The following is a 25,667-nucleotide window of genomic DNA, read 5'->3' as shown; positions in this document are numbered from 1 at the left end:
GACCAGGGTTCTGGGTCCGCTCAGCATGGCAGCTACTGGCCATGAGTGGCTGCCAAGTGCTTAAAATGTGGTTAGTGCAACTGAGAAATGAGGTTTTTAATTTTATTCAATTGTAATTAATACCAAGGTAAGTGGTCCCATGGGGTCAGTGGCTGCAGTAGTGGGAGGCACAGGGTTAGAACCTTTCTGAAGCCTGGTGCTCAGAGTTGCTCGTTCTCTGGGCGCTTAGACGTATTATGGGAGGAGAGAGTTCTGTGGCCAAAAAAAAAAAATTGGGGAAATGTGGTTAATAAAAGTAGATTTACTTGTCACAGGACTTCTCAGAGCCTTTAATATGATCACGTACATGGGCAGTCTACGAAAAGGAGTTTCTTAGATTTTCCCTCCAAACTTTTGACCACGAAGCTTTCTGGGGGTTGGCCCTGAACGTCTTACAGAGTGGTGTTTGCTGGAGGAAACTTAGGATGTGTGGCCAACCAGGAGATGGGGCGTCTGCAAAAAGTGTAACATGATAGTTTTGTGAGTTACACTGAGTGTGTCAGGTTAGACAGGTGTTGAGTATCTGCAGACATGCCCATAGTTCACAGCCAAGTGACCTGCAGGAATACGGGTGAAAAATCAGGAAGGTGTGTATGCTGTTCACACAAGAAAGCCTCCCTCATTCGCTGCGGTCTTCCCGGAAGAGCTGGATTGTCTGACTGCTGTGCCTGCCAGAAGTTCATAAGCTTGAAGAAGCAAGCAGTTAAAGAGTATTTGAGATGCATTCGTGTTTGAATCAGAAACAGGAGTGTGGTTTGGGGGTTTGGAAACTAGATCATGTTTATTAAGTGCTGTTTTATTTTCAAAAATATTTGTGCTCGAATATTTGCATCTTACAAACTTAATTTGTATCTTAAAACTTCAGTGCTTACAAGCTTAATTGTATCATTTTCTTTCTGAGGAGAGAAAAAAAGCACCCGTGCGAGTGAAAGGGGAGGCATGGGGAGGGGACCGCTTTGGGGCTGTCTGATGTGACTGTCTTCTCCTGTCCTGTCCACCCGTGCAGCCGTGGCCCCTGCTCTGTAGGGGCGGTGCTAGGGGTCTAGAGCACCTGCTCCACAACTGCAGTCCTCGCGCCTGCAGCCTGGCCCCGCCCCAGAAGGAGACCGAAGACGCCAACGAAGGCTCTGGGCAGCTGCGTGTCTAAACAACCAGAGTGGGAGATGTTGATCTTTAGTCTTTTAGGGATGAGAACAGAGCATAACCAACCTTCAGTTACAGTTATCATCCATGCCCTCTAGCAGGCAAATAAACGTGTGTTCTTTTCAAGCACCGTTCCCTTTTTTTTTTAATTTGTTTTTATATCTTCCCTGTATTTTCCGTCTCACGATCAACTTTGCCCTCATTCTGAGCTCGGCCTCCAGCTTCCCTCGTTCCTGACGAGCTCCCCGTGGAGGAGACGGTGCCGGGTGCTGGGAGCTTTCCTGTGAAGGCCACTAACATATCGATCGATGCAAACTAATCATATATACTTCAAGCTTTTATTTCATTTTTATAATTTTGTTTGTTGTTTCTTTGTTTTGTTTACTTTTGCAGTGACTGTTGAAAAGATAGACCTGAAGGGATTATCACACAAAAAAAATGAAAGAAATGTTGAATGTTCCTTTGAGGTAAGATACAAAGTTTTTTTCCCCTTTTCTCCTCTAAGGGATAGGACGGGAATATTTACCACGAAGCAATACTTTTATTTAACTAAATAAAAGACGGGTCTTTTTGCAAAGCTCTGTGCCAATGCTGTGGGAGATAGAAGTGGGGGCTGGGCCTTGCAAGCGGCCGGTCCCTAAGATGCGCTTGTTGGGGCTGCTTGCTCTCCATCGAGGGGAGGGTGTGGGCTCAGGTGCAGCCTGAGCTCGCAGTCCAGTTGTGTCCCTGTTAGCTGTGTGACCAAGGACAGTGCTGAACCTGTGTGTGTCCCAGCACCTCCATCCAGTCAGAGGCTGGAGTCCAGGGGAGTCAGTGCCTGCAGAGATGAGCCGTGTCCCTCTGCACCTCCCGGATGACAGAAACTCCTTGGTGGGTTTGGGGGGTATGTGCTCTGGACTGACACACTCGGCTCCTGGTAGTTGGTCCCCTAATTTGGCTACAGTGGAGAATTGTGAAAATTGAGGCGTACTGTTTGTCAGGCCCTTTGAACCCCACTCATAGCCAGTCTGCTCAAACTGGGTTTGGATTCAGCCCCCATCCTCAGCCTCTCTGTTAAGCAGCGAGCTTGGGCAGGGTGGGCCCTCGGCCTCTCCCCAGACTAGGGGCTTGTGACCAGGATGGGGGCAGCAGGCTGGCAGACGGGGACACCCTGAGTCTTCTGGAGGTCCAGCGGACAATTCCAGAAGGCTCCTTGGAGGCCTGTCTCAGCTCTGAGCTTACTGTCCCATGTGGTTATTGCTGAGTTTAGGAAGTTTCTACCCAGATGCATAAGCTGAATGAAGTGTTTTAGTGTTTAAAGAAAAGCTTTGGTTATCTGAAAGCTTACTTCTCCCGATGAGCACACTGATAAGCACACTCTTGTGTTTAGGACAGTGATAAGCCTTCACCAGCTAGCAGTTCAGCTAGTTTTTTTTTCTGTGGGGGCCCGGGGTTATTAACCTAGATAGTGTATTCAAAAGCAGAGACATTACTTTGCCGACTAAGGTCCGTCCAGTCAAGGCTATGGTTTTTCCTGTGGTCATGTATGGATGTGAGAGTTGGACTGTGAAGAAGGCTGAGCACCGAAGAATTGATGCTTTTGAAATGTGGTGTTGGAGGAGACTCTTGAGAGTCCCTTGTACTGCAAGGAGATCCAACCAGTCCATTCTGAAGGAGATCAACCCTGGGATTTCTTTGGAAGGAATGATGCTAAAGCTGAAACTGCAGTACTTTGGCCACCTCATGTGAAGAGTTGACTCATTGGAAAAGACTGTGATGCTGGGAGGGATTAGGGGCAGGAGGCGAAGGGGACGACCGAGGATGAGATGGCTGGATGGCATCACGGACTTGATGGACGTGAGTCTGAGTGAACTCCGGGAGATGGTGATGAACAGGGAGGCCTGGCGTGCTGCGATTCATGGGGTCACAAAGAGTCGGACACGACTGAGCGACTGAACTGAACTGGGGTTACTAACTTGATGTGCCCTTAGGGATTTACAGCCCAAACTGTATTTGTTGGATGGTAATTTGAGATACTAAGGAAAGATAAAGATGAACATTTAAAAACACACAACTCTCTTATTTATGAAGCACGCTGCTCGTTCGTGCAGCTTCAGTCGTGTGCATGCTCTGGGCAGTGAGCTGCCCTCTCCTGCTTGTGACTAAGTTAAGTGGCTGCCTGTGGGATGTGAGTGTGTAACAAGCATGAGCTTTGGTTTGGGCATCCCATTGCGCTAGAAAGATGAGGTGCCTTATGGTTGCCTAGTTTCCAGGGTTTAACCGCGGTCTCTGGCTGGCTGTGGTCAGAGCTGCAGTTCTGTAGAGGGGAAGGACCATGGACCCTGTGGGAACATCTCTGCACACACCTGTAAACTTACAGATCTCTGTCATCTCACACACCCGTCTACAAAAGCAAGTCCCAGGAGCATTTTTCTGTTCTAGCAATCAACACGATGAAGCTAAAATTTGCATGGAGAAAATTCCCTGGTAGTCCAGTGGTTAGGACTTGGCACGTTCAGTGCCATGGTCCGCGCTCAGTCCCTGGTTGAAGAGCTAAGATGCTGCATGCTGTGTGGTGCAGCCTGCGTAAATAAGTGAATGATAAATAGCATGTATATGGAAAAAACTACAGAGCAGTCAAAACAGGTTTGAAATTGTTGAGAAGGGGAGGGGCCGCCCCTGGGGCCAGAGGCGTGCTCACATGTACACGGTCGGTTGATTGTTTGGAGGACTTTGGGAGAATATCATTGGTGTTTTTAAAGATGAAACATTTTTAAAATTTTCTAAGCGACTTTCTTTTTTACACTTCTGATGAGACGGGTATCACATACCATAAAATTCATCCATTTTAAGTGTTCGGTGTTGAGACCTCCCTGGTCATCCAGTGGCTAAGACAGCTGTGCTCCCAATACAGGGGACCAGGGTTTGATCCCTGGTCAGGGAAGTAGATCACAACTAAGGCCCAGTGCAGCCAAATAAATTTAAAAAAAAAAAAAAAAGGTTCAGTGTTTTTACAATTTATTCAGAATTTAGTAACCATTACCACAATTTAATTTTAGTATTTATATCACCCCAAGAAGCCCCATGCCTGTTAGCAGTCATTGCCCTCTCCTTCCAAGTCCCAGGCAGTACTAATCCGCTTTCTGTCTCTGGGTTTGCCTGTGCTGTGTCTCTCTCACGAGTGCAGTCATACATATGTGATCTCTTGTGATTGGTTTCTTTCATGCAAATGATGTTTCTGTGGCTCATCTGTGTTGTATCATGTATTGGTACTTCCCTTCTGATGGCTGAGTGAGTCTGAACTGTGTGGATGGACACATTCTGTTTGCCCACTCAGCAGCTGGCTGGTACACTTCTGGGTTGTTCCCACTTTTTGCCTCTTACGGATAATGCTGCTGTGAACATTTGTGTACAGGTTTCCGTGTGGACAAATGCTTTCGTTTCTCTGGGATATACACCTAGGACTGGAATTACCGGGCCTTTTGGCTTACAGATATTTTCTTTCGCTGTGTGGGAATTTACTTCATGTTCATGATGCTGTCCTTTGACACACAGACGTTTTGACTCTTGATGAAGTCCAGTGTACCTACTTTTTTTCATTACTCGTGCTTTTTGTATTTAAGAACTCTTTGTCTAAGCCAAGGCAATAAGGAGTCATTCTTGAGTTTTCTGATAAGAGTTTTATTGTTGTGGAATTCCCTGGCAGTCAGTGGTTAAGTCTCCACGTTCCCAAAGCAGGGGGCATGGGTATGACCCCTGGTTGGGGAGCCTAAGGTGCTGCATGCTGCTCAGCGTAGCCAAAAAAAGCAAACAAGGGAACTGTGGCCCTCAGAAGGACAAAGGCTGCTCGGGCGCCATCACTCAGGCTTAAGGTCCCTCCTTGCCCCCGAGTGCTCCGTATGTGTTCTGGGACAGGCAGCGCTCTGATGAGCCAGAGCAGCTCAGGCTCCCACTGCCTGTGGCTCTGCTCGGGGTTGCCCTGGGCTGGGCTTGGGGTCGGCAGTGGTGACTGCTCCATCTTGTGGGCCAGGCCTCCTCCGCTTTGGGCTAAGGCCCTGGATGCCACACCACCCTGGTCAGTGATTATTCACAAAGGTATAAAGGCAGTTCAGTGAAAATAAAGGTTAGTCTTTTCAACAAACGGTTCTGGAGCAGACAACCACATGCAAAGAAAAAAGAATCTTGATCAAACCTCACCTCTGGTATAGACGTTAACTCAGAACTAATTTTGGACCTAAGCATAAAGCATAAACTGTAGAACTTGTAGAAGAAAGCACAGAAAAAAGGTTTGTGACTTAGTCAGGCAAGTGGTTCTTAGGTGGGTACCAAAACACGACCCATAGAAGACAGGATGGGCGGATTAGGCTTCATCAGCATTGAAAACTTGCTCTTTGAAAGGCTCTGTGGAGAAAATTGAAAGACGAGCCACAGAATAGGAGAAACCTATTTGTAAATTACGTGTATGTTAGAGGATTTGCATTCAGACTATAAAAAGAACTCAATGATGAGAAAATAAGCCAATAAAAAATGCACAGACGTTTTACCAAGAAAGATGTGTGGATGGCAGAGAGCACATGTGAACAGATGTGCAGCGTCCTTAGCCGTTAGGAAGAGACCAGTTAAAACCACCACGAGTTAAGGCTGCCTGCCCATCAGAATGGCTGAGATCCACAGGACTGACCACACCAACTGCTGGCGGGTATGTAGAAGGACTGTCCTGGGAGCATAAGACGGTGAAACTACCTGGGGAGACTGTTCAGCAGTTTTTTAAAAAGTTAAACATACTCCTAAAATATGACTCATCGGCCCCACTTCTAGGTCAGTACCCAAAGGAAATGAAAGTATGTGTTCATACAAAGGTTTGTCCACGAATGTCTATAACAGCTTTATTTGTAAGGCCCCAAATAGCCATCATTGGGAGACTGGGCGTACACCGTGTACTGTGACCACACAGTGGGCTGTTGGGCATGGAGGAGCGGTTGCTGATGCAGTATGGACAGAGAGAACTCAACAATTGCGCTTGTGAAAGAAGCCAGGGAAGAAAGCATGCTCCTTCTGGGTTTATTTAGATAAATTTAGAAAACGCGAAATAATCTGCAGTGACAGAAAGCAGGTCAGTAGCTTGCTGGGGAGGGGTGATGGCTATGTCCGTTATATTGACCAGAAGGATGGTTTCATGGGTGTATCTGCTCTGCTCAGTCGCTTCAGTCGTGTCCGACTATGTGCGACCCCATAGATGGCAGCCCAGCAGGCTCCCCTGTCCCTGAGATTCTCCAGGCAAGAACACTGGAGTGGGTTGCCATTTCCTTCTCCAATGCATGAAAGTGAAAAGTGAAAGTGAAGTCGCTCAGTCCTGTCCGACTATGTGCGACCCCATGGACTGCAGCCTACCAGGCTCCTCCGTGCATGGGATTCTCCAGGCAAGAGTACCGGAGTGGGTGCCATCATGGGTGTATACGTACGTGTAAACCGACCAGAGTGTACATTTAAAATATGTGCATCTCAGTGTCAGTTATACTGCAATAAAACACTTTTAAAAGTTACCTGAGGATTAATTTTTGTCCACAAAGCCCTAGATAGGATAGTAATTAGGATAAATTGTCCTTTAAATAGGTTGTCTTTTGAACTTGGAAATGAATATCTATTGTACCATGGCCAGAACAGTAAAAACCTTTATTGGGAGTGTCTGCCGTACCACGGTGAGGGGTGCCCTCTGTTGCTTACAGTGTAGGAAGACTCAGGAAGCAGTTTTTTCTGGAAGCTTTCACTTATTAAGGGGAAAGTCAGCGACACTTCCCGTGCCCCCTCCCCCCCTCATTTTCTCAGCCTTATTTATCTCTAGTTTTAATTTTTATGTGTCATTGTTATCCAGGATGCAAATGAAAGGTTATTTTTTTTTTATAGGAAGATGTAAGTAACAAATAGACTACAAGTAGGAGTTCGAGTTTCCTGTTCTTTTTTCTCCATGGAGTTGGTTTTGTTTTTGCTGAAGTTGTAATTGCTGGTTACTAGTTACCGTGGAAATCAAATCCAGGAAGCAGATGACAGACTCTTTTAAAATACAAACTGATTTTGTATCCATGTAGAAATGTCCACATGTTACCCGCTTCCCCACACTCACTGTCGAATAACTTAAACTTTTTAAAAAGTATATTTTTCTTTACTTATTATGCATGAAGGACAGGGTGGGAAAAAACCCCAGAAGACGACCCAAATGCTTGAAATGCCTAGCAGACGGGAGAGTGGTGTTGACTTAAGAGGGGCTGCAGAGCAGCAGCGCTGAGAGCCCCGCTCTTCTCACGCCGGCTCTGGGGAGCCCAACTGCTGTTGTGCTGCTGACTCTGCGGCCCCACGGACTGTAGCCCAGCAGGCTCCTCTGTCCTTGGGGTTCCCAGGCAAGATACTGGAGTGGGCTGACCGTATATTTATTTTAGTGCTGCGTCTTCTTGTGAAAGCTGGCTTTTCCATCTTGAAACAGTCTTCACTGCCCTGGATGCTCCCTCGTTGCTAGCTGAGGGTCAGTCTTGACAGCTGTTTCTTGCTCAGTTTCTGCTCCCATCAGCTCCACGTGTGCAGAGGCCCCAGCGCACGTGCTTGCGGCGCCAGCGGGCACCCTGCGCCTCAGTGCTTGTGTGGCAGCCGGGCCGTGTGGCGGGCGCTGAGTGCTTTTCCTTGCCAGTGTTCTGCTCTTCCTGGGGCTAATTGTCTCTCTCTGTTTGTTGCTTGGGAACAAGTACTTGGAAAACACCTTTGCCCCTAAAGTTTTCCCTGGTTGTGTTCAAATGGGTCCGACATTCCGTTGGTTTCCCCTCTGGAGCTGTGGCCCTTCTCCCACCTGGACTCAGGCTGGCACTGTCTCGTTAAGGCCCCTGTGTCTTCACCTTGGGGTCCCCTCTTCCCTTCCAGCTCTGGTTCCCTGCTCTTGGCTCGCAGATCATCTCTCGTTGCAGGTCAGTTCTGGTTCTTGTAGCTTCTTAGAGAAGGTCCTGTGGAGGCACAGTTCCCACCTTTCACGTTTGGCGGTGTCTTTATCCATCTGCCCTGACACGTGATGGGAATACAACTCTAGACCAGCCGCCATGTTTCCTTAGGAGCTTGGAAGCACTTCTTATTTCCTGTCTCGCAGTATTACTGTTGAGAAGCATGGCTCTGTTCTACAGTTTCCAGAAGTTTTAGGACCTTTTCTTGGTTCCAGTCACTTGCACATTTCTCAGAGCCAGACTTGGGTGTAGGTTTCCATCCTCTGTGCTGGGACGCATCAGCCCTTTTTATTTAAGCCCGTTAACTTGGGGACCTTTTCTTGGATCATTCTTTTGATTTCCTCTGCCCCATTTTTCTCAGTTTCATTTCGGAACTCCTGCTGTTGGCATGTTGGACCTTAAGACTGGCCCTCTGTTTTATTTCTTTTTGCCTCTATTTTCTTTCCCTTTGACTTTTTTTATTTACTCTGTGGAAGAGTCCTTCATCTTCTGTATCTTGAATTGAATTTTTCACCTCTGCTGTCCTGTTTTAAACTTCGAAGAACTCTTTTTCCCTGACAGTTCTTTTCTCATAGCATCCTGTTCTTGGCGATGCTTTCTCCTTGTAGTTCACAGCAAATCTTGGTGGTAGTTTTAGCATTAAAAACCAGTTCCCAAAGCACGTGGTCCGTGCTGCTTCCAGGCTGCCTTGCCCTTGGTGACTGTTCTGCCTGTCCTTGTGTTTGGCTTCAGAGCTCCTCAGAGGCCTGCTGGCATGTCTAGTGGTTCTGGGCACATGAGGGCTGTGACCTGAGTAGCAGAGCCTCTTCCTAAGCTGCTGCCCCTGTACCAGAGGGTGCTGGGAGCAAGACAGACAGTCAGAGGAGTCAGACTCTTGAGTGTGAAGAAATGCTTACCTGTTCTGTGCATACCGTGCTTTTTTGTGCATGTTTAAGATACACTGAAGTCCATCTCTTTAGGTCTCAGTGGCTCTTTGAGTGAGTGCAGGTGATAGGAAACGACTGTGGCAGCATTTGATTGGCAGTGTTTTTTCTTGCTGGTACAGGAGCCGTGGGTTAGCTTATGACTGATGCTATCCTGGACTTGCTGGGTCATGTGTCTCTAGCTTGTGGCAAGATGCCAGGCTGCTCTCCTGGCCCACACCCCTCTGGGGGCTGGCCGGCCTCTCTTCTGGCTCAGGGCTGGGTCAGGTCAGCCTGCAATTCCTGCAGAGGTGTGTTGCTGAAGTCAGCTGGTTTCCAGTCCTTGCTTTGTATCTGCCCTGGGTGGAAACATCAACTCCTTTTGGAAGTCAAAGAAGATTATATCAGGAGCAGGCAACACAGAATAGTTGTGCCTCTTTAAATGTAAGATCGTCAGGGAAGCAGATTGTCTGTTTCAATGTAAAATGGTGTGTTTGTGCTGTGCTCACCATTTGGGTGTTGGACTTGGTGCTTTGAGTTGAGTTAGGGTGTGTTCATGCCGCGTGACGTGCAGCATGTTCTGCTTTGAAGACCACAGTGCCAACAGTGCCTGGGTCACGCATCTAAAGCTAGAGAGCCCTCACCTTTGATCGTGGCTGCTGCTGCTGTTTCAGGTGGGGAGCAGCTCACTACCCCCAGTCTTGTTTTTAGTGTTGTTAAAAGATTTAATTATTTTAAACAGAAAAAATGGTGTAGGTATTTTCATTTTAGTGTAGGTAGATTTTGGATGGCGCACAGCACATTCGTTAAAAAATGCTAGCACTTGTGATGAATTCTGGGAGGCGTCGATAATTCAGAGATAAAGGAGAAAGGTTCCTTGCCTTGATCGATTTGTATTTTGTTGGGGCTTGAAAAACATACGTTAGTAATTGTTCTGTGCTATGACAGCTCCAGACTAGAAAGGGACTCGTGCAAATTTCAACAGGGAGGAGAGATGCCAGCCTTGAGTTCAGGCCTGGGAGACCATCAGCAAACATGCAAGAGGCCGGCGGGTGGCGGGCGCTTGAGAGTTGCTTGATTATCTCCAGGCTCTAGTTTCTCTACGTCAGTGTGCATGTAATACTTCCCTGTGGGTGATGAAGACTCTCAGTCATTTTATTTCCTGGCTTGAAATCCTCCAGTGCTTCTGGACTTCCGGGTGAACGGCATGGTTTCATGGTTTAACCTTTCTTGTTCTGGGCCCTGCTTCCCTCCCGTCCCACCCTCTTCCCTCTGTCCTGTCTCGCTCCTTCTGAGTTCAGCTCACGCCTTTCTCAGCGCAGGAGAGCCTCTAATAGGTGTCACCTGTGCTGACATAGGTGGAAAATACCACAGGCAGTGCTGGGAAGCCAGCCCCCTGCCCCAGGGAACTCACAGTCTATTTGGGAAGATGGACATTTGTGGTCGTGAACTAAAACTGCCTGCTGTCACAGGTACAGGGAGGAAGGACAAACACAACCAGGCTCCATAGAGCTTCTGGAAAGGCCTTTCTGACGTTCCCTGCTGCGTTCTTCCCCCGCCCCCTGCCGTGGAAGCTGTTCCCTGCTCTCCCGGTCCTGACTGCCCTGACTTGTGTCAGACTCCTGAGGGCCAGCGGCACGGCCGCAGCCCTGAGCGTGAGCACTCACTGGACGGGCTCACTTCTCATAGTGTCTTGACTCCATGTAGACAGACGGGGGTCCCCACGTGGGGGGCTGTGCACACAAGCACAAGCAGTCGGGGTCGTCACGGACTTTATGACGCTTTAAGGGGCAACCTTAGACTCCACACATGAGTGACTTAGTGATGTTTGAATAATTGTGCAAAACAGGAAGTTAAGCTTTAATGGACTAGAGTTACGTGAACACCTTTTCTATAACATGCCAAGGGGTATAGAAACGCACGAGGCTTTTATATATATAAAGTCTCATCTCACTACCGCCATATACTGGCTGTGAATCCCTGGAAGAACGTGCTGTGAATTGAGTATGTGGAGTCTGTTTTTAAGGTTTGTTTATTTATTTGTTTTTAAGGTCTTGTGGTCTGATTCTTCAATCACATCAGTAACCAAATCTTCCTCTGAAGTGACTGAATTTATTTCAAAGGTAAGGTGATTTAAGGGCTCTTATAAGAATTACAGGGTCCCATTCATCACGGTCAGAAGGCAGCCTGACGTCCATGGACGCTGCCTTGAGCCAGGGCAGTGAGTGCAGGGTGGCATTCCCGCTGGTGGGGCATGTGGTCCACACTCCTGCCCGTTGTTGAGAACTGGCCGGGGCAGAAAGATGTGAGTTCGCGGGTGCCAAGGGCTGTTTGGCTGATGGTGGTTTGTTGCTCTCCAGCCACGGCTGAGGGAGGGGAGGGGCTACACGGGCAGCAGTGGGCAGAGACTTCACCCGCTTCCACCTTGATGTGTTTACATACTGAATCTTCCTGTTTGTTTTTATTTTTTCAAATATTTTAAAAAATTGAAAGGCGGATGATGTACATCCTGCTTGTTTTTAAATTGATTCAACAAATACCATTTCACTCAACACCAAGCTGCTCTTTACCACCGTACACTCTTGTGCATCCGCACACGCCTGCATGTTTAAAGTCGCCCAGCCTGGCCTGTGCCAGGTGGTGAACCACTGTCTTAGCCACAGTTGGGCATCTGAAGTGGCCACCTGTGCCAAGTGGAGCCAGCACGGCTGCAGTGTCTCCAGAGTGCAGCTGGCAGTTTGATTATCAATTCAGTTCAGTTCAGTCGCTCAGTCGCTCGCTGACTCTTTGCGACCCCATGGACTGCAGCACGCCAGGCCTCCCTGTCCATCACCAACTCCCAGAGTCCACCCAAACCCAGGTCCATTGAGTCGGTGATGCCATCCAACCATCTCATCCCCTGTCGTCCCTTTCTCTTTCTGCCCTCAATATTTCCCAGCATCAGGGTCTTTTCAAATGAGTCAACTCTTCGCATGAGGTGCCCAAAGTATTGGAGTTTCAGCTTCAGCATCAGTCCTTCCAAAGAACACCCAGGGCTGATCTCCTTTAGGATGGACTGGTTGCATCTCCTTGCAGTCCAAGGGACTCTCAAGAGTCTTCTCCAACACCACAGTTCAAAAGCATTAATTCTTCGGCACTCATCTTTCTTTATAGTCCAACTCTCTCATCCATACATGGCCAGTGGAAAAACCATAGCCTTGACTAGACGGACCTTTGTTGACAAAGTAATGTCTCTGCTTTTTAATATGCTGTCTACTTTGATTATAAGATCAAGGGAAACATCCCATGGGAGAAAATCGAGTTGAAAAGCTTGGACAGAAGGTGCTCGATCGCGCCTTTGTTTCGGCCTGCCCTGCCCTGAAGAGCGCCACAGGCCTTCTTTCTCGGGCTGTGGGTCCTGCCCCGGGCTCTCCTGCTCCTCTGCACCATGTAGACCACTGAGTTTCCTCTTCTCCGGGCCTCCCTACTTGTTTTGTGGAAAAGTGCTTCTCTGGGCTCCACTCAGGCTGGCAGACCTTGCCACTCTTGTCTGGGTATTTGCAGCAGCTGACACTCCCCTGGCTTTGGCTCCTTCGCCCTTCCTGGGCTTCTGCCTCACTGTCTGGTCCGTCCCTTCCTTCAGTATTTCTTCTGCTCCACTCTCTCTGCTCCTGGGCCTTGAGTTACGTGTACTTGAACCTGTCTTCAAGTTGAGGGATGTTTCTCCTCAGCTCTCTCCAGGTTGCCGATGAGCCGAATTCTTCATCTCTGGTACCATGATTTTAGGGGTTCTTGTTCATTTTCAGTTGTCTGATAGCTCTGACATCTGGGTTATTTCTGAGTCTGGTTCTAATGATTATCTTGACAATAGACTCCCACCTCTTTTTTATCTTATAATTTTTGATTGAATGTTAGACATCATGTCTAGAAACTAGGCTGGAAATGGAATCCATCAAACCATTAGTGTGGCTTTGGGTTAGTCTTGTCAGGAGCAGAGCTGGGTTTGGGTTCCTCCAGCAAGACCTGCTGGTCCCTGGAGTCTCGAGAGGAGTGTGGCGGTGTCTTGCCTCACCTGTGGGAAGGAGTGGGTCTGCCTGCCCCATTGATTCCACTCCCAGGGAGGGTGCTGTTACTTGTTGCTGGGGATAGATTTGTGGTGGGGATGGGGGCTCCCCATCCTGGTGCAGCCTGAGGTCCAGGCACAGGGTTGGGCCCTTTCTCATCATTGCCACCCTTCCCTCCCCAGCAGCTGACCTGGTCCACTCTGTGCTCATGCAGGCCCCTCCACTCAGGAGGGCTTCCTGCCCTTCCTTGGCGCTAGAAGGATTTTGTTTTTACCTTCCCTGAGAAATGACCAGTGTCAGGAGGACTTCCTCTTCTTCCTCTTCTCCCAGAGGCAGGAAGGTGTTCTGCCTCATCCCCAGAAACTTGGGGGTGTGCTTGAGCTCTGAGAGCAGACACTGTCTCATCCCTCCCCCAGTGGCCTGTGGGCTTTCTGCTTTGGATGGAGAGCAGGCTCCGGGGGAGGTATGGGGTTTCCCGCCTGGCCCCCGGGACAGCCGTTGCACGCTGTGCCCCCTGCAGAGGCTCCCTGCGGCCTGCCACCCACGGAAGAGAGCTCGGAAGTGAGGGGACTGTCTCCCTGTCCCGTGCCTGGGCTCCTGGCCGGCTGCTGTCTGACCCTCACTCCGCCTGTGGGACGTGTTCATCCCTGCCCATCTCCTCTGCCCACTCGAACGGCAGCCACCTCTTCCTCGTGCTCTGCCGCGGCTGGACGGCTCACGTGCTCTGTCTCCTGGGAGGGCAGGTCCCTCTTGGGGTTGGGCCGATGCGGTGGCTTTGCCAGCCAGCTCCCTGTGCTGTGGTGGGCTGTGGCTTCCTGCGTCCCGGTGGGTGCAGAAGCCCAGACTCACCCCGGCAGACGCCGCCTCCTCGCACCTGCCCGGTGTTTCTCGCACTGAGCAACCCTGGTTTTGTAAAGGAGATTGTGCCAGACTCCCTGTGCCTTTCCGTCTCTTTCAGTTGTCTCAGCTGCATCCTGAAGAAAATTTGGAGAAATTCATTCCTTGCTTAGCTGGCCCAGATTCCTTTTATGTAGAGCGAAACCATATGGATCTGGAAGCGGACCTGAGGTAATGCTCCCCCCACACCCCTGCAAGGCCACGGAGAGCAGCCCCTGCAGCAGCACCGTGTGACTGGTGGACCGACGGCCCTCGGTGGTGTGGGTGGGGCTGGGCTGCCTGGTCACGGAGGGGCTGCTCAGGTGACATGTGGTCTGGGTGGTTCTGGTCTCCTTCAGTTACAGAGAATTTGAAGGATCTTAACAGCCTAGGCATGCTTTTGAGGATATGCAATTGAAAGAATTCCAAAGTATATGGCACCACATACTGTAATTTTGACAGTCTTACGAAATAAAATCTGGTTATTCTTTCTCTTCTGTAGTAGAAAGGATGAAACGAAGACCTATAAAAGGTCTCCTGGGCCCAGAGTCTCTGGACACTGAGGGTGTCCTGCATGCTGTCCTGTACACATTTACGGAGGGGGCCCTGCTGCCAGGGCCCGGGGACTGGGCCCGCCGTCCGAGTGCCCCCCGGCAGCTGAGACCACAGGCCCTGTGCTGTGGGCCTCGAGAGGCTCTGTTCATACAGTGTAATACAGTGTGAATGCGGGAAGGGGCTCCAGGAAACACGCGAATCCTGCCGAGAACTGAACTGAATACAGCAGGAAGATTAGAGGTTAAGGTGCTTCTGTTTAGTTTTTCTCTGATACAAATGCCTCTTAATGGAAAACTAAAATTTCTCTCCCAGTTACTTCTTGGTAATAATACATTTTAATGCTGATAAAACCACTCTGTTTCTTTTTTAGGTATTTGGCTTCGTTACCTTCTCATGTGTTAAAAAATGACCATGTTAAGAAATTTTTCAGCACTTCTTCTCCCACCCAACAGCTTCAAAGTCCAAGTGAGTTTGTAAAATGTAATTCAGTAAAAGTAGAAATACTTTCATGGTCTGTGAATGAATTGTTTTCATTTTAACTTGTAGGTCCTGGCAACCCTTCCCTTTCTAAAGTCGGTACCATGATGGGCGTGTCTGGAAGGTGAGACTTCTCCCATGCAGCCAGCACATTTCTCGTCAGCCTTGCTACAGAGCTTGCTTCTCACTGGGTGTCAGCAGTTGTTTCTGGAGTTAAGGCATTCTTGATCTTAGTCTTGACTAGTAATATTGGATAAGAATTGGATAGAGAGAATCTACTTTTTGATTTCTCAAAAAATAGAAAAAAAGGGGTTCTCTGAGCTACTGGAATTAGAATTCCCAAAGACCCTTATTGCAAATGCCAGTTTCTGGGCCCTGTACATTCTAGGACACCAGAATTTCTGAGAATCTTCATTTTTACAAGCTCTCAGGCAGTGGTTAAGCCCATGAAGGGCCAGAGTTGCTGCTCTAGGGGTTTTCTGCCAGCTGGGGCCCTAAAATGGGCTGACCTCACATGTGGTGGGTGTGCACGCACATGCACACACACATGCATGCGTGCACACACACATACACACACACACACACTCGGTCCCACTGACGCTATTCAGGCAAGGAGATCTTTGGTGTCCCGCTTTTCTGGTTCACCCCCACCTGGAGTGTGTGAGCACATGGTAAATCTGTGGGTCTGCAGTTTAGTGTGGAAGGGGCTGGGACAGAGAGAGATGCTTTTGCTCCTTCCAGCTTTCTGGAATTTACTTAAAAAAAATGTGTGGAGTTGATTTTAGTGTATGATTGTTGGTATCATCCTGTGATAGAAGCAACAGAAAAAAACTAGGCAGCTCAACCGGAAGTCTGGTGGTGACACACAAACATATGTACATGTGCTCAGCACCGTGTCTAGACAGGCGCGTGCACACGGCCATGTCCAGATGGTCACCTGGTCCGTGGTGTGGTGGCAGAGGCCGCAACTTGAATGCTAGTGGTGGAGTCGGCCGCAGATGCAGTCCAGATCGAGGAGCTGGTCTTGAGTGGAGGCCGTGGAGTTTTGAAAACCACCTGTCTGCTGTCCTTGCAGGCCTGTGTGCGGAGTGGCTGGCATCCCGTCCTCTCAGGGCAGCGCCCAGCACCATGTGCAGCACGCAGCCAGCGCGGCCGCCTTGCCCCACTGCTCGCACTCGGGGGGTGCAGGCTCGGCGCTGGCCTATCGGACCCCGATGGACAGCTCGCCTGCCATCCTGATGCCGTCCAGCCTGCAGGCCCCGCAGACCCAGGAGCAAAACGGGATTTTAGACTGGCTTCGGAAACTGCGTTTGCACAAGTATTACCCTGTCTTCAAACAGCTCACGATGGAGAAGGTATGTTGGTTACTGGCAGGCAGACAGAATGCCCTTGTTGTCTTGGGTAACCTTTCTTTCTTCAGACCTCGTTCCCAGAGGAACCGAGCTGGGTTTGGGCAGTGTGTATGTTGTGGGGGTCATGCCACCTGGTCCTTAACACTGCCAGATGCGTGCTCCCCAGGTCCCACGAGCTCGCTGGAAGGGGCCGTGGATTTGAATTTGAAGCTGCCTGCAGCTGGAAACAAAAACTGGAACATAAATTGCTTGTGAACAAACAGCTTTTTAAAGGTAGTTTGGGGTCTTCCCAAGTAGATGCTTGCTGTATGTGATGTGAAGAGTGTTGTGCCTCCAGCCACCCTGCAGGGGGTAGAAGTAGTGGATTCTGGTGCTTGCATCCCCCTTACTTAGACGGCCCTCAGTGCAGGCCTTTTTAAAGGACCCCACATACTTTGACCCAGGTAAATGCAAGTTTCAATGTCTCTGGTTAGACCTGTATGGGATGTTTTAACTCTGAGCGCCCTCTGCTGGATAAAGTGCTGTGGTAGCTTTGATCTCTAAACATTTCCTTTGTCCAAAAACCTGCAATTGAAGAACTAGAAATCAAGCTTTTACTGCTAATAAAAAACACATTTTAAGTATATTTTCAGTACTCTCAGTTTAGGATTCATAAGTCTTAAAAACAACAGATTTTACTATCCTTGCTCATGATCAGTTTAAAAAGTTATAGTCTGATGTATGTAGTTGAAAAGGCTAAAATCACAGATCATATTATGGACTGGCACGAGAACCAAGTAGGATGTTTTTCTTAGTGTAAGGGCAGTGGGTTAGGTTCCCATTCAGTTTGGATGGCACCTGCTTTTCTGGATCACTTGATACCCAACAGATTTGCTGGTGTCCCGTGACTCCAAGAAACAAAAGCCGCTAAAGAGGACGATGCTCCTGTCTGTGGGAGTTGGGTCCCTGGAGTGGGAGACACTTCCATGAACTGCATCCCAGTAGCAGTTGAGACCGCAGGACACTGTCCCAGTCAGCTGACTGCACAGTACGCACCTTCCAGGGGCCCCACCTTCACCCAGCTGTGGTCCAGACACCTGTGCTAAAGGCTCAGGAGACACAGCTCGTGACCCTCAGATGCAAAGTGGGTGTCTTATATTTTGGACTTTGGACACCCAGTCAATTAGCAAGTAAAAGTTATAGCGTTTCCCTGTCTTTTATTATCTGGTTAAGTTTTATGGGTTTACGTATCTGAGAGGTTGAATATGTTTATTAAGTTAAACTCCAAGTTTTTTGTTTTCAGAATCCTAATTAATTCTCAGTAACTTTGTAATTTGTTTCTTCTGTGGAAGTTTCTGAGCCTCACGGAAGAAGATCTAAATAAATTTGAATCCCTCACCATGGGAGCAAAGAAAAAACTCAAGACTCAACTGGAGCTGGAGAAGTGAGTGTGAGATTGTTTATGAAATGTGTTCATTTTAGTTTCTAACATGAGGAACAGATACTAGGAATTGTTACTACTGGTGGCTTATCAAACCTTAATTAGTACTCTTAAAACTCTACAAATGTGGCTTTGGTTTGCTAGGAACGACCCTTTAGAGTGAATCTGACAAGTCAGTTATCTTCTACCCTGGGGATTATTTGATGGAAATCACCCTTCTGTGGAATATGTATACTTAAGTAGCATCTGTGAAGCATTGAGAGTTTGTTCAGCAGACCTGAACACTCGGTTGTTGGTGTGCTTTCCTGTCACACAGGGAGAAGTCAGAGAAACGGTGCCTGAACCCCTCGGCCCCTCCCCCAGTCAGCAGCAGCGGAGTGGCCCGCGTGCCCCCCACCAGCCACGTGGGGCCCGTGCAGACGGTGCGAGGCAGCCACGCTGCAGGTGGGTGGGGCCGGGTGCGCCTGGACCCGGGACCCTTCTGGGGACAATCAGACCTCAGGTCACACCACTTTTCCATTTTCATCTCCTAGTACTTAAAGAGTTACTTTTCATCGTTTTAGCCCCTATAGTTTCTGCAGTAGACAAGTAGAAGGGACCTTAGGTTTTCAGCTGAAGACAGGTGACTTGCCTGAAGTTGTTTGGGCAAAAGGTTTAGACCCAGAAACTGCTCTGGTGAGAGGGAAAGAACAGGAAATGTGAAAATAGATGCCAGTCTCTCCCCTCCACGTGGGTGCAGAGAGGTGGCCCTAGGCTGCTGCCCTGCAGGTCCACCCTGAAGTCCTTGATGCCAGACCACCAGCCCTCTGCCCTCCCCCTGCCTTCCTCTCTTCAGGGGCAGGGGTGGAGGACCATGGCAGCGGCCCTTCTGCTGCTTTCCTTATGCACTAGAAACATCAAGAGTGACAGGAACCAGGAAGGAAAAACTGTCAGTGCATCTTTTCGCTACTTGTTTGACCGAAAAGGTCTTGTGTCCCTGGGCCTCAGAACACAGAGGTCTCTGTGTTGGTGGAGGGCTGCTTTTGCAGCACCTGGTGGTTGGGGGTCCTTCTCCTGGTCTGTGGTGTGTGCTTGGGGAGTCGAGTGCACAGTCCCATGTGCGTCTGCCGTGTGGGAGCTTCAACCCCGTGCACATAGGGCCAGGGCAGGACCTGCCTCCTCGGGTCTGATGTGAAGACAGACGTGACAGGCATGCCTGTGGGCGGGAGAGGAGGGCACAGGCAGCGTTGTGTCCTGTGGCTCGAGGACCTCGGTGCCTCCTTTGGACTGTCACCTGTCCCTTCTCCACAGCGCTGCGGGTGGAGGTGGAGCAGGCCCCTCACCAGACGGCCCGGGAAGGCAGCTCCTCCGAGTGCTCCAGCTCCTCGCCCAGCCCGATGGGCGTGCAGGCCCGGGAAGAGAGCTCAGACAGCGCAGAAGAGAACGACAGACGTAAGGATGCCCGCCCTTCCTGCGTGGCTCGCGAGGCGCTGCCCCCGCCCGGCCCAGGCAGGCTGTGCTGATGCTGTTTCCACCTCTAGGTGTGGAGATCCACTTGGAGGGCCCTGACAAGGAGAAGCCTGTGATGCTGCTGAACCACTTCACTTCAAGTTCCGCCCGGCCCACGGCGCAGGTCCTCCCCGTGCAGAACGAGGCAGGCTCCACCCCGTCGGGCCACCACTCGCTGCCCCCACAGATGATGACGGCGGCCTCGCACATCGCACCCATCAGGATGCTGAACTCTGTGCACAAGGCGGAAAGGGGGGGCACGGACATGAAGCTCCTCTCGTCCTCTGTGCACTCGCTGCTGTCACTCGAGGAGCGCAGTAAAGTCTCTGGACCAAGAAGCAGCATCAAAGTGGACAAGAGCTTTGGCAATACCATGATGGACGTGCTCCCCTCGTCCACCCCCCATCAGCCCATGCAGGTCCTTTCCGGACTCGCCGAGAGCAGCTCCGTGTCGCCCACTGTCTCCTTTGGTCCCCGCACCAAAGTCGTCCATGCGTCCGCACTGGACAGGGTGATGAAGCCGGCACAGCAGCCGGCCCTGGTGGTGGAAGCCAGCACTGCTGCCGCGGGGACGTCCAGCACCGTCTTCCACGTGGCTCGGCCGCCCATCAAGCTCCTGGTGTCTTCATCTGTCCCTGCGGATTCTGCCATCTCTGGGCAAACCTCCTGTTCTAACAATGTGCAAATAAGTGTGCCCCCTGCAATAATAAACCCCCGGACTGCTCTGTACACAGCCAACACCAAAGCTGCCTTCTCTGCGATGAGCAGTGTGCCCGTGGGCCCCCTGCAGGGCAGCTTCTGTGCGAACAGCAACACTGCCGCCTCCAGTAGCCACCCGTCCCCATCCTTCGCAAACATGGCCACCGTGCCCAGCTGCCCAGCCCCCAGCTCCAGCCCCGCGCTCTCCTCGGTCCCCGAAAGCAGCTTCTACAGCAGCAGTGGTGGCGGCGGCGGCGGTGGTGGCAGCTCCCCTGGGAACCTCCCCGCCTCGGCCCAGAACCACCACCACCACCACCACCATCAGCAACAGCCGGTGCCCCAGCAGCCGGCACCCGCCCCGCCGCCCGGCTGTGTCGTGTGCACGTCGTGCGGCTGCAGCGGGAGCTGCGGCTCGAGCGGCCTGACCGTCAGCTACGCCAGCTACTTCCAGCACCCGTTCTCTGGGCCCTCAGTCTTCCCCTTCCCGTTCCTGCCCTTCAGCCCCGTGTGCGGCAGCGGCTACATGGGTGCCCAGCAGTATGGCGGCGGCGCCTTCCCGGTCGTGCACTCGCCCTACGGCGGTGGTGTGGGCCCCGAGCCCGTGCTGGGCGGCCAGTCCGCCTTCACCGTCCCGCCTGTGCAGAACTTCATGGGGGCGGCGGGCGTCTACCAGGCCCAGGGCTTGGTGGGCAGTAGCAATGGTTCCAGTCACAAAAAGAGCGGGAACCTCTCGTGTTACAACTGTGGGGCCACCGGTCACCGCGCTCAGGACTGCAAGCAGCCGTCCATGGACTTCAATCGGCAAGGTAAAGGCTCTCGAGGTGGAGAGATCCAGACAGGAGTGTCCTTTTTATGAAAATAATAATCAACTTCCTTTTTTCTAAAGCAAGCAAGAAGTGATTTTCAAGTGCTCTCTGAAAAGGCACCAAACTCTTGACGGGCTGTGCAGCCCCCAAGGGCAGCTTTGGCCCAGAGACTGTCTTTATGATTTCTGCCTGCTCCTCACTCCAGTGTGGCTCGCTGGCCGTGGCCCGACGGCTCCGCGGTCTGTTCTTTTGTGCCACGTGACTGGGGAGCAAGCGTGGGTGATTCAGAGCCATCCCCAGTGTTCACTGAGGACCGAGGGCGTGGCGTGTGAGCGCAGGCGCTGCCGATGGGGCTCTGTCCCCGCGTGTGTCCCGGGCCCCGAGTGGCGTGGCTGTGGCCGCCGTGTGGCTCGTGGTGTCCTCGCTCCCTGTGCTGTGTCTTCCTCCCCCTTTCCTGCTTCCACTCGCTATTTTTTTGTCTCCTTTAGTCAGGTGTGTGTCTGCTGTCGTTACCACACCAGGTTTGTTCTTGCTGTTTTTCTGGGCATGGGGAAAGCTGGACAGTCAGCCACTTGCTTTCTGGAGACTTTTGAGGGGAGCTGCACAGACAGCCTGGAGTCGGGTCTGGTGGCAGGTGGGGTGCTTGTGGGCTGTGGCCACTCCCGTTGACAGAGATGGTGCTGCGTCTCCTGAGGCAGCGAGCCCAGAGCCCTCTGTGGGGTTGGGCCTCCCTGGCCCTGCCCCAAGGAAGGGGCCGATTCTTGCTGTCTGAGCTCCCAAAATTTGAGGGAAAGGACTGGGAACTCTGCAGTCTCTGCACCGTTTGTCTGATTTGATAAACTTTACAAATGAGTTTGGGGGTGCAGCAGGGGAATTGGGAAGTGGTTAGAAGAGGTGGTTTAGATTTCCAGCACCCAAATCTTGACCAGTGACTCCGGAAATAACTTTGGACAGATCATGGCAGTAATTCTATGGTGATTCAAATTTGATCTCTTTTTTTTTTTTTTCCCCCTTCTCTAGGTACTTTTAGGTTGAAATATGCCCCTCCAGCAGAAAGTCTGGACTCCACAGATTGATATTTTTCTCTGGCAACAGAACACTATTAAGCCATGGAGACCTAAGGAAAATTAAATACAAAACTGAGAAGTCTAGTTGCTGTTGAGCTTAATATTTTTAATCCAAAGGTGCTTTACTTTACTAGACTGGATAGAAAACCTAGCGTAGGAATGCATCAAACTCAGTTTTATTGCCAAAATCCTAGACGGGAGCTTGATGTCAGGACTGGCCTAGTGGGTATCTCCACTGTGGGTGAAAACTGGCCACCTCCACCCTTGGTCGCAATGCAGAGACCTGCCGTCTCCTGAAGAGCATTGCCGTAATTGGTCCTTCTAGGCTCACACGTAATTCCAGGGCAGCTACGTGAGGTTGGAATCGAGAACTGAAGGTCGGAGTTCTCCAAGTGGAGTTCTACCAGTCGGACTCTTGACACCCCTGGTGAGGGAAAATGTCGCCTTTGTTTTGTTGTTTGTTCTGTTTCGTTCTTACAGTGGTTAGGCACTAATCTCTGGGCTTTTTAAGGATTGCACTACAGAAGAATGTAAACTGATGTCAATCTCTGCAGTTCTGGGAGACAGACTCCCTGAGACCAGTCAGTGCAAGACACTCAGAGAATCCGTCTTTAGAGTCGGCACCAGCAGGCTACATGACTTAGTACACAACAGAGATTTTAGTATTCCTTCCCTCCTTAAAAGCACTTGTAGCAGTTTCAGGTTTTTATTTTTATTTTTTCCTGCAAATACATTTAAACTACATTATTAAGTAGAAATAGTTACTTGCCAACAACTTAATTTCTAAAAGGGTCCAAGTCCCAGAGAATCCCTAGCTGTCAAAGCTTTGAGGACACCTTCCTTCCCAGCCCTTCAGAGCTTTGAGTCCTGTCGTCTTCCCCATGAAGGAACCCTGGCAGACGCGATAGCAGCATGGCCTCGTGAGCGGCACTGACGGGAGGCTGCGTATCCTTAGCCAAGTTTGCAAGTTATTTTATCTCCCATGGACTTCCCAAGGACCCCAAGGCTCACTGCTAACGGATTCACACTTGAGACAGACCTTTCAACAATAATACAGTCCTACAATCTCTGAGCAAACGACTGAAATTTTCTCCTGTCAACTTCTTTTGTATTAGGCTCTGTATCAATAGTTAATTCCATTAAAAAATTACCGGAAAACTACGATAGAAAGTGGTTAAGACTCTGAAAGAGACTACACCGACAGGACAGAGCTACAAGATCTGCAGAAGTCTAGTTGTATCAGGTGGGAAATAAAGCCCACCACGCAGCTCTCAGTTTACCCCACTGCAATGAGAGCTTTTGTTGTGAAAGTTAGGGACTCGAAGCTTCATGGCTAAAGGGAATTTTGTGCTTCAATAATACTGTTTTAAATGCTACAGCCTTCAATGTTAAAATACTGATTGGTAAGGCCTTGCCCAGGGATTTTCCAGTTGAATATTTAAAAGAGAAGAAAATAATAATACTCAGACCATTCTTAAAATGGGACAATCAGCCTCATGCAGAATTGGTATAAATCAAGAGTACCCTAGAATTTGAGGCATTGTGTTGTAAGGCTTCAAATTTTTGAGATCAGTTTCCTGGCTTCTTGGAAACTAAAGCAGAAAGTTGTTACTTTTTTTAATGAAAGGCTTTTAGTAGAGTTTTTTAGAGTTTTATTTTAGTAGAGTTTTATTTCTATGCAATGCAGAATTGACAGACCTCTGTATTCTCTCTCTTCTTGGCACACAGTATTACCTACAGTTTTGAAGTAATGATGATGCTTACAACAGCTTTTTGGGGGAATGTTACATTGATCTCTTAAATTATAAACACTACAAAATGTCAAAATTGTGAGAACTGACACAACTTTGCCTTAAAGAGTACTAGACTGGAACTTGTCATATTATTATGTTTAAGGAAGACTTGGAGTGTTCATTGATGTTTACGATTTTAATATTTCTGAAGGCCGTTACAGTGGCCTGGATATGTGCTGAAAGCCAAACTTTTAAAATTTTTGGTTTTTTTTTAAACAAAGAACTATTTTAAATAAATCCTATTTCAACACAGTGAAATTGTTGAAAACTGTCTCATAACAAAAGAGAGAAATCATATTTAGGTTTTTTTTTTTTTAGTCGTCAGTATTGGGGAATGAAAGTGTCTGTTGTACCCTTATAACTGTTTTGATAAATATTAGAGGTTAGCGTCAAATACAACAAAAAATCAGAACAAACTTCAACTTGAAGTATGACATTCAAATTGAGAAATAGGTTCAGACATTGTGTGGCTGTGTTCCAGTCATCAGAAGTCTCAGAGAAACTTCTAGCTGTCTTTGAAAATGCATGTGTGGCCACTCAGAGTTGCTAATGGTAAAACGTGAACACGGGACACACAGGCACAAAGCATTCAGTTGCCAAACCGTGAGACCTCTTCTTGAGTGAGTGAGTCCCATACTTGAACTTGGGAATATTTGCTAGCAGTATTGTCTCTGATGAAATTTCTCTCCAGAAGCAACCACAGTCTGTGAGCCTAAAAGAGCATTTGGCATTTCCTCAGAGGATGTCCTCATCAGCTAGAAACACAGGTCAGACTGACCCTTTCAATTAGTCATTGAAGTTGTGGGCTCAGTTTCCAAATGCTGCGGCCCCAGGTAGGTGTGGCCCCAGCCACTTTGCCCTGTGTAGTCTGTCATATTTTAAAGTTTCTATCCCCAAGAATGGGGAAAGTGGAATGTACAGATTGAAGTAGATACAACGTTGGGATAAAACACTAATCTTTTTGTTTGTTTGTTTTTTAAAGCAGAACACTCGATTTTCTACCTTATTTTCTAATTTTTATTTTATGATACTGAAAATTGGAAAGTGTATAAATGTTAAAAACTTCTAATTGCTAAAGAGCACTGAGAAAATGGGAGCTAGCACTTAGAATAATAAAGACGAAACTATTTTCTTGAAAGCAGGTATGTGATTGGATGTTTTTAAAAAAAACCAGCATCATTTATAATCTCCAAAAAATTACACGAGTTCAGCTTGTTAATATAGTAGTCAAGCAGGTTCAGTATTTTAATTTACCAATTTAGAATTCTAGGTCCTTTATCGCAAGAAGTCCCACAGTTAGTTTATACTGCACGCTGTATGGAGGTGCAGAGCGGGTAGTAACTTTGCCTAACGTTACATGGCTGTAACGTGTTCCCATCAGAGCACGGGCTGACCGAGGCTTGCATCTGTCCACTCACTCCAGTGTTGCTAGTGAGCACTTTTCTGAGCGGGAATCAGGTTGCACCCTCCTCGCTCCCTGTCATTGTCACTCTTCTTGCTTCTGTGGTGGCTTACTAGATGCCTTGCTAGTTTTACACAATGATAACTGATGGCGTTACGTGTCCAAGAGTCTTAAAGGTTGTAAGGGAAACCGTGGCCCTACTCAGCTCAACCACCCATCCAGCGGATGGGCCTGTGGACCCTGAGCGAGGTGGCCGTCCTTTCCAAAGTGCAGATGACTCCCAAAGAATGAGGCAGGTGACATTTACATCCATGGGTTCTGAAGAGGCTCAATTACTTAAAAGTCCCGAGGTTCTGAATCAAAGTGAGTTATCTTTAATCAACACTTGCAAACTATGTACTATGCTGGTTGAGGCCAAAGGTCAGTTACTACACTGTTATTGGAGGGAGGGGAGCGCCGGCCAGTCCACCCCGGTGCTGTGAGGAGCCCCTCATGCGTAAAGTTCTTAGATGCACAAAGACAGGCTTTGGTACTGAAACTGAAGACCTCGTGTACTCAAGAATCTTCACAGCTTCTATTGGACATACTTCTTTTTAGGAATGAAGGAAAATTCTCCCATTTTTGAGCCATTCTTTTATGTCAATTC

General features: G+C 49.1%; 1 protein-coding gene across 1 annotated transcript in view; it reads left to right on the top strand.

Moving 5' to 3' along the window:
• Positions 1-23,877, top strand: part of ZCCHC14 (zinc finger CCHC-type containing 14) — a 45,904-nt gene extending 22,027 nt beyond the window's left edge. Inside the window, exons 3-13 of the mRNA XM_069552609.1 lie at positions 1,576-1,649; positions 11,095-11,166; positions 14,045-14,154; positions 14,888-14,982; positions 15,064-15,118; positions 16,070-16,349; positions 17,678-17,769; positions 18,083-18,210; positions 19,057-19,197; positions 19,287-20,759; positions 21,780-23,877. Of these exons, the coding sequence (XP_069408710.1) occupies positions 1,576-1,649; positions 11,095-11,166; positions 14,045-14,154; positions 14,888-14,982; positions 15,064-15,118; positions 16,070-16,349; positions 17,678-17,769; positions 18,083-18,210; positions 19,057-19,197; positions 19,287-20,759; positions 21,780-21,835 (2,576 nt within the window). The 3' untranslated portion in view covers positions 21,836-23,877. The remainder of the gene's footprint in view (positions 1-1,575; positions 1,650-11,094; positions 11,167-14,044; positions 14,155-14,887; positions 14,983-15,063; positions 15,119-16,069; positions 16,350-17,677; positions 17,770-18,082; positions 18,211-19,056; positions 19,198-19,286; positions 20,760-21,779) is intronic.
• Positions 23,878-25,667: the final 1,790 nt, after the last annotated feature.

This window comes from Ovis canadensis, chromosome 14 (assembly GCF_042477335.2).
Source record: "Ovis canadensis isolate MfBH-ARS-UI-01 breed Bighorn chromosome 14, ARS-UI_OviCan_v2, whole genome shotgun sequence".
NCBI classification, from domain to species: domain Eukaryota; kingdom Metazoa; phylum Chordata; class Mammalia; order Artiodactyla; family Bovidae; genus Ovis; species Ovis canadensis.
This window is presented reverse-complemented; position numbering and strand designations above follow the sequence as displayed.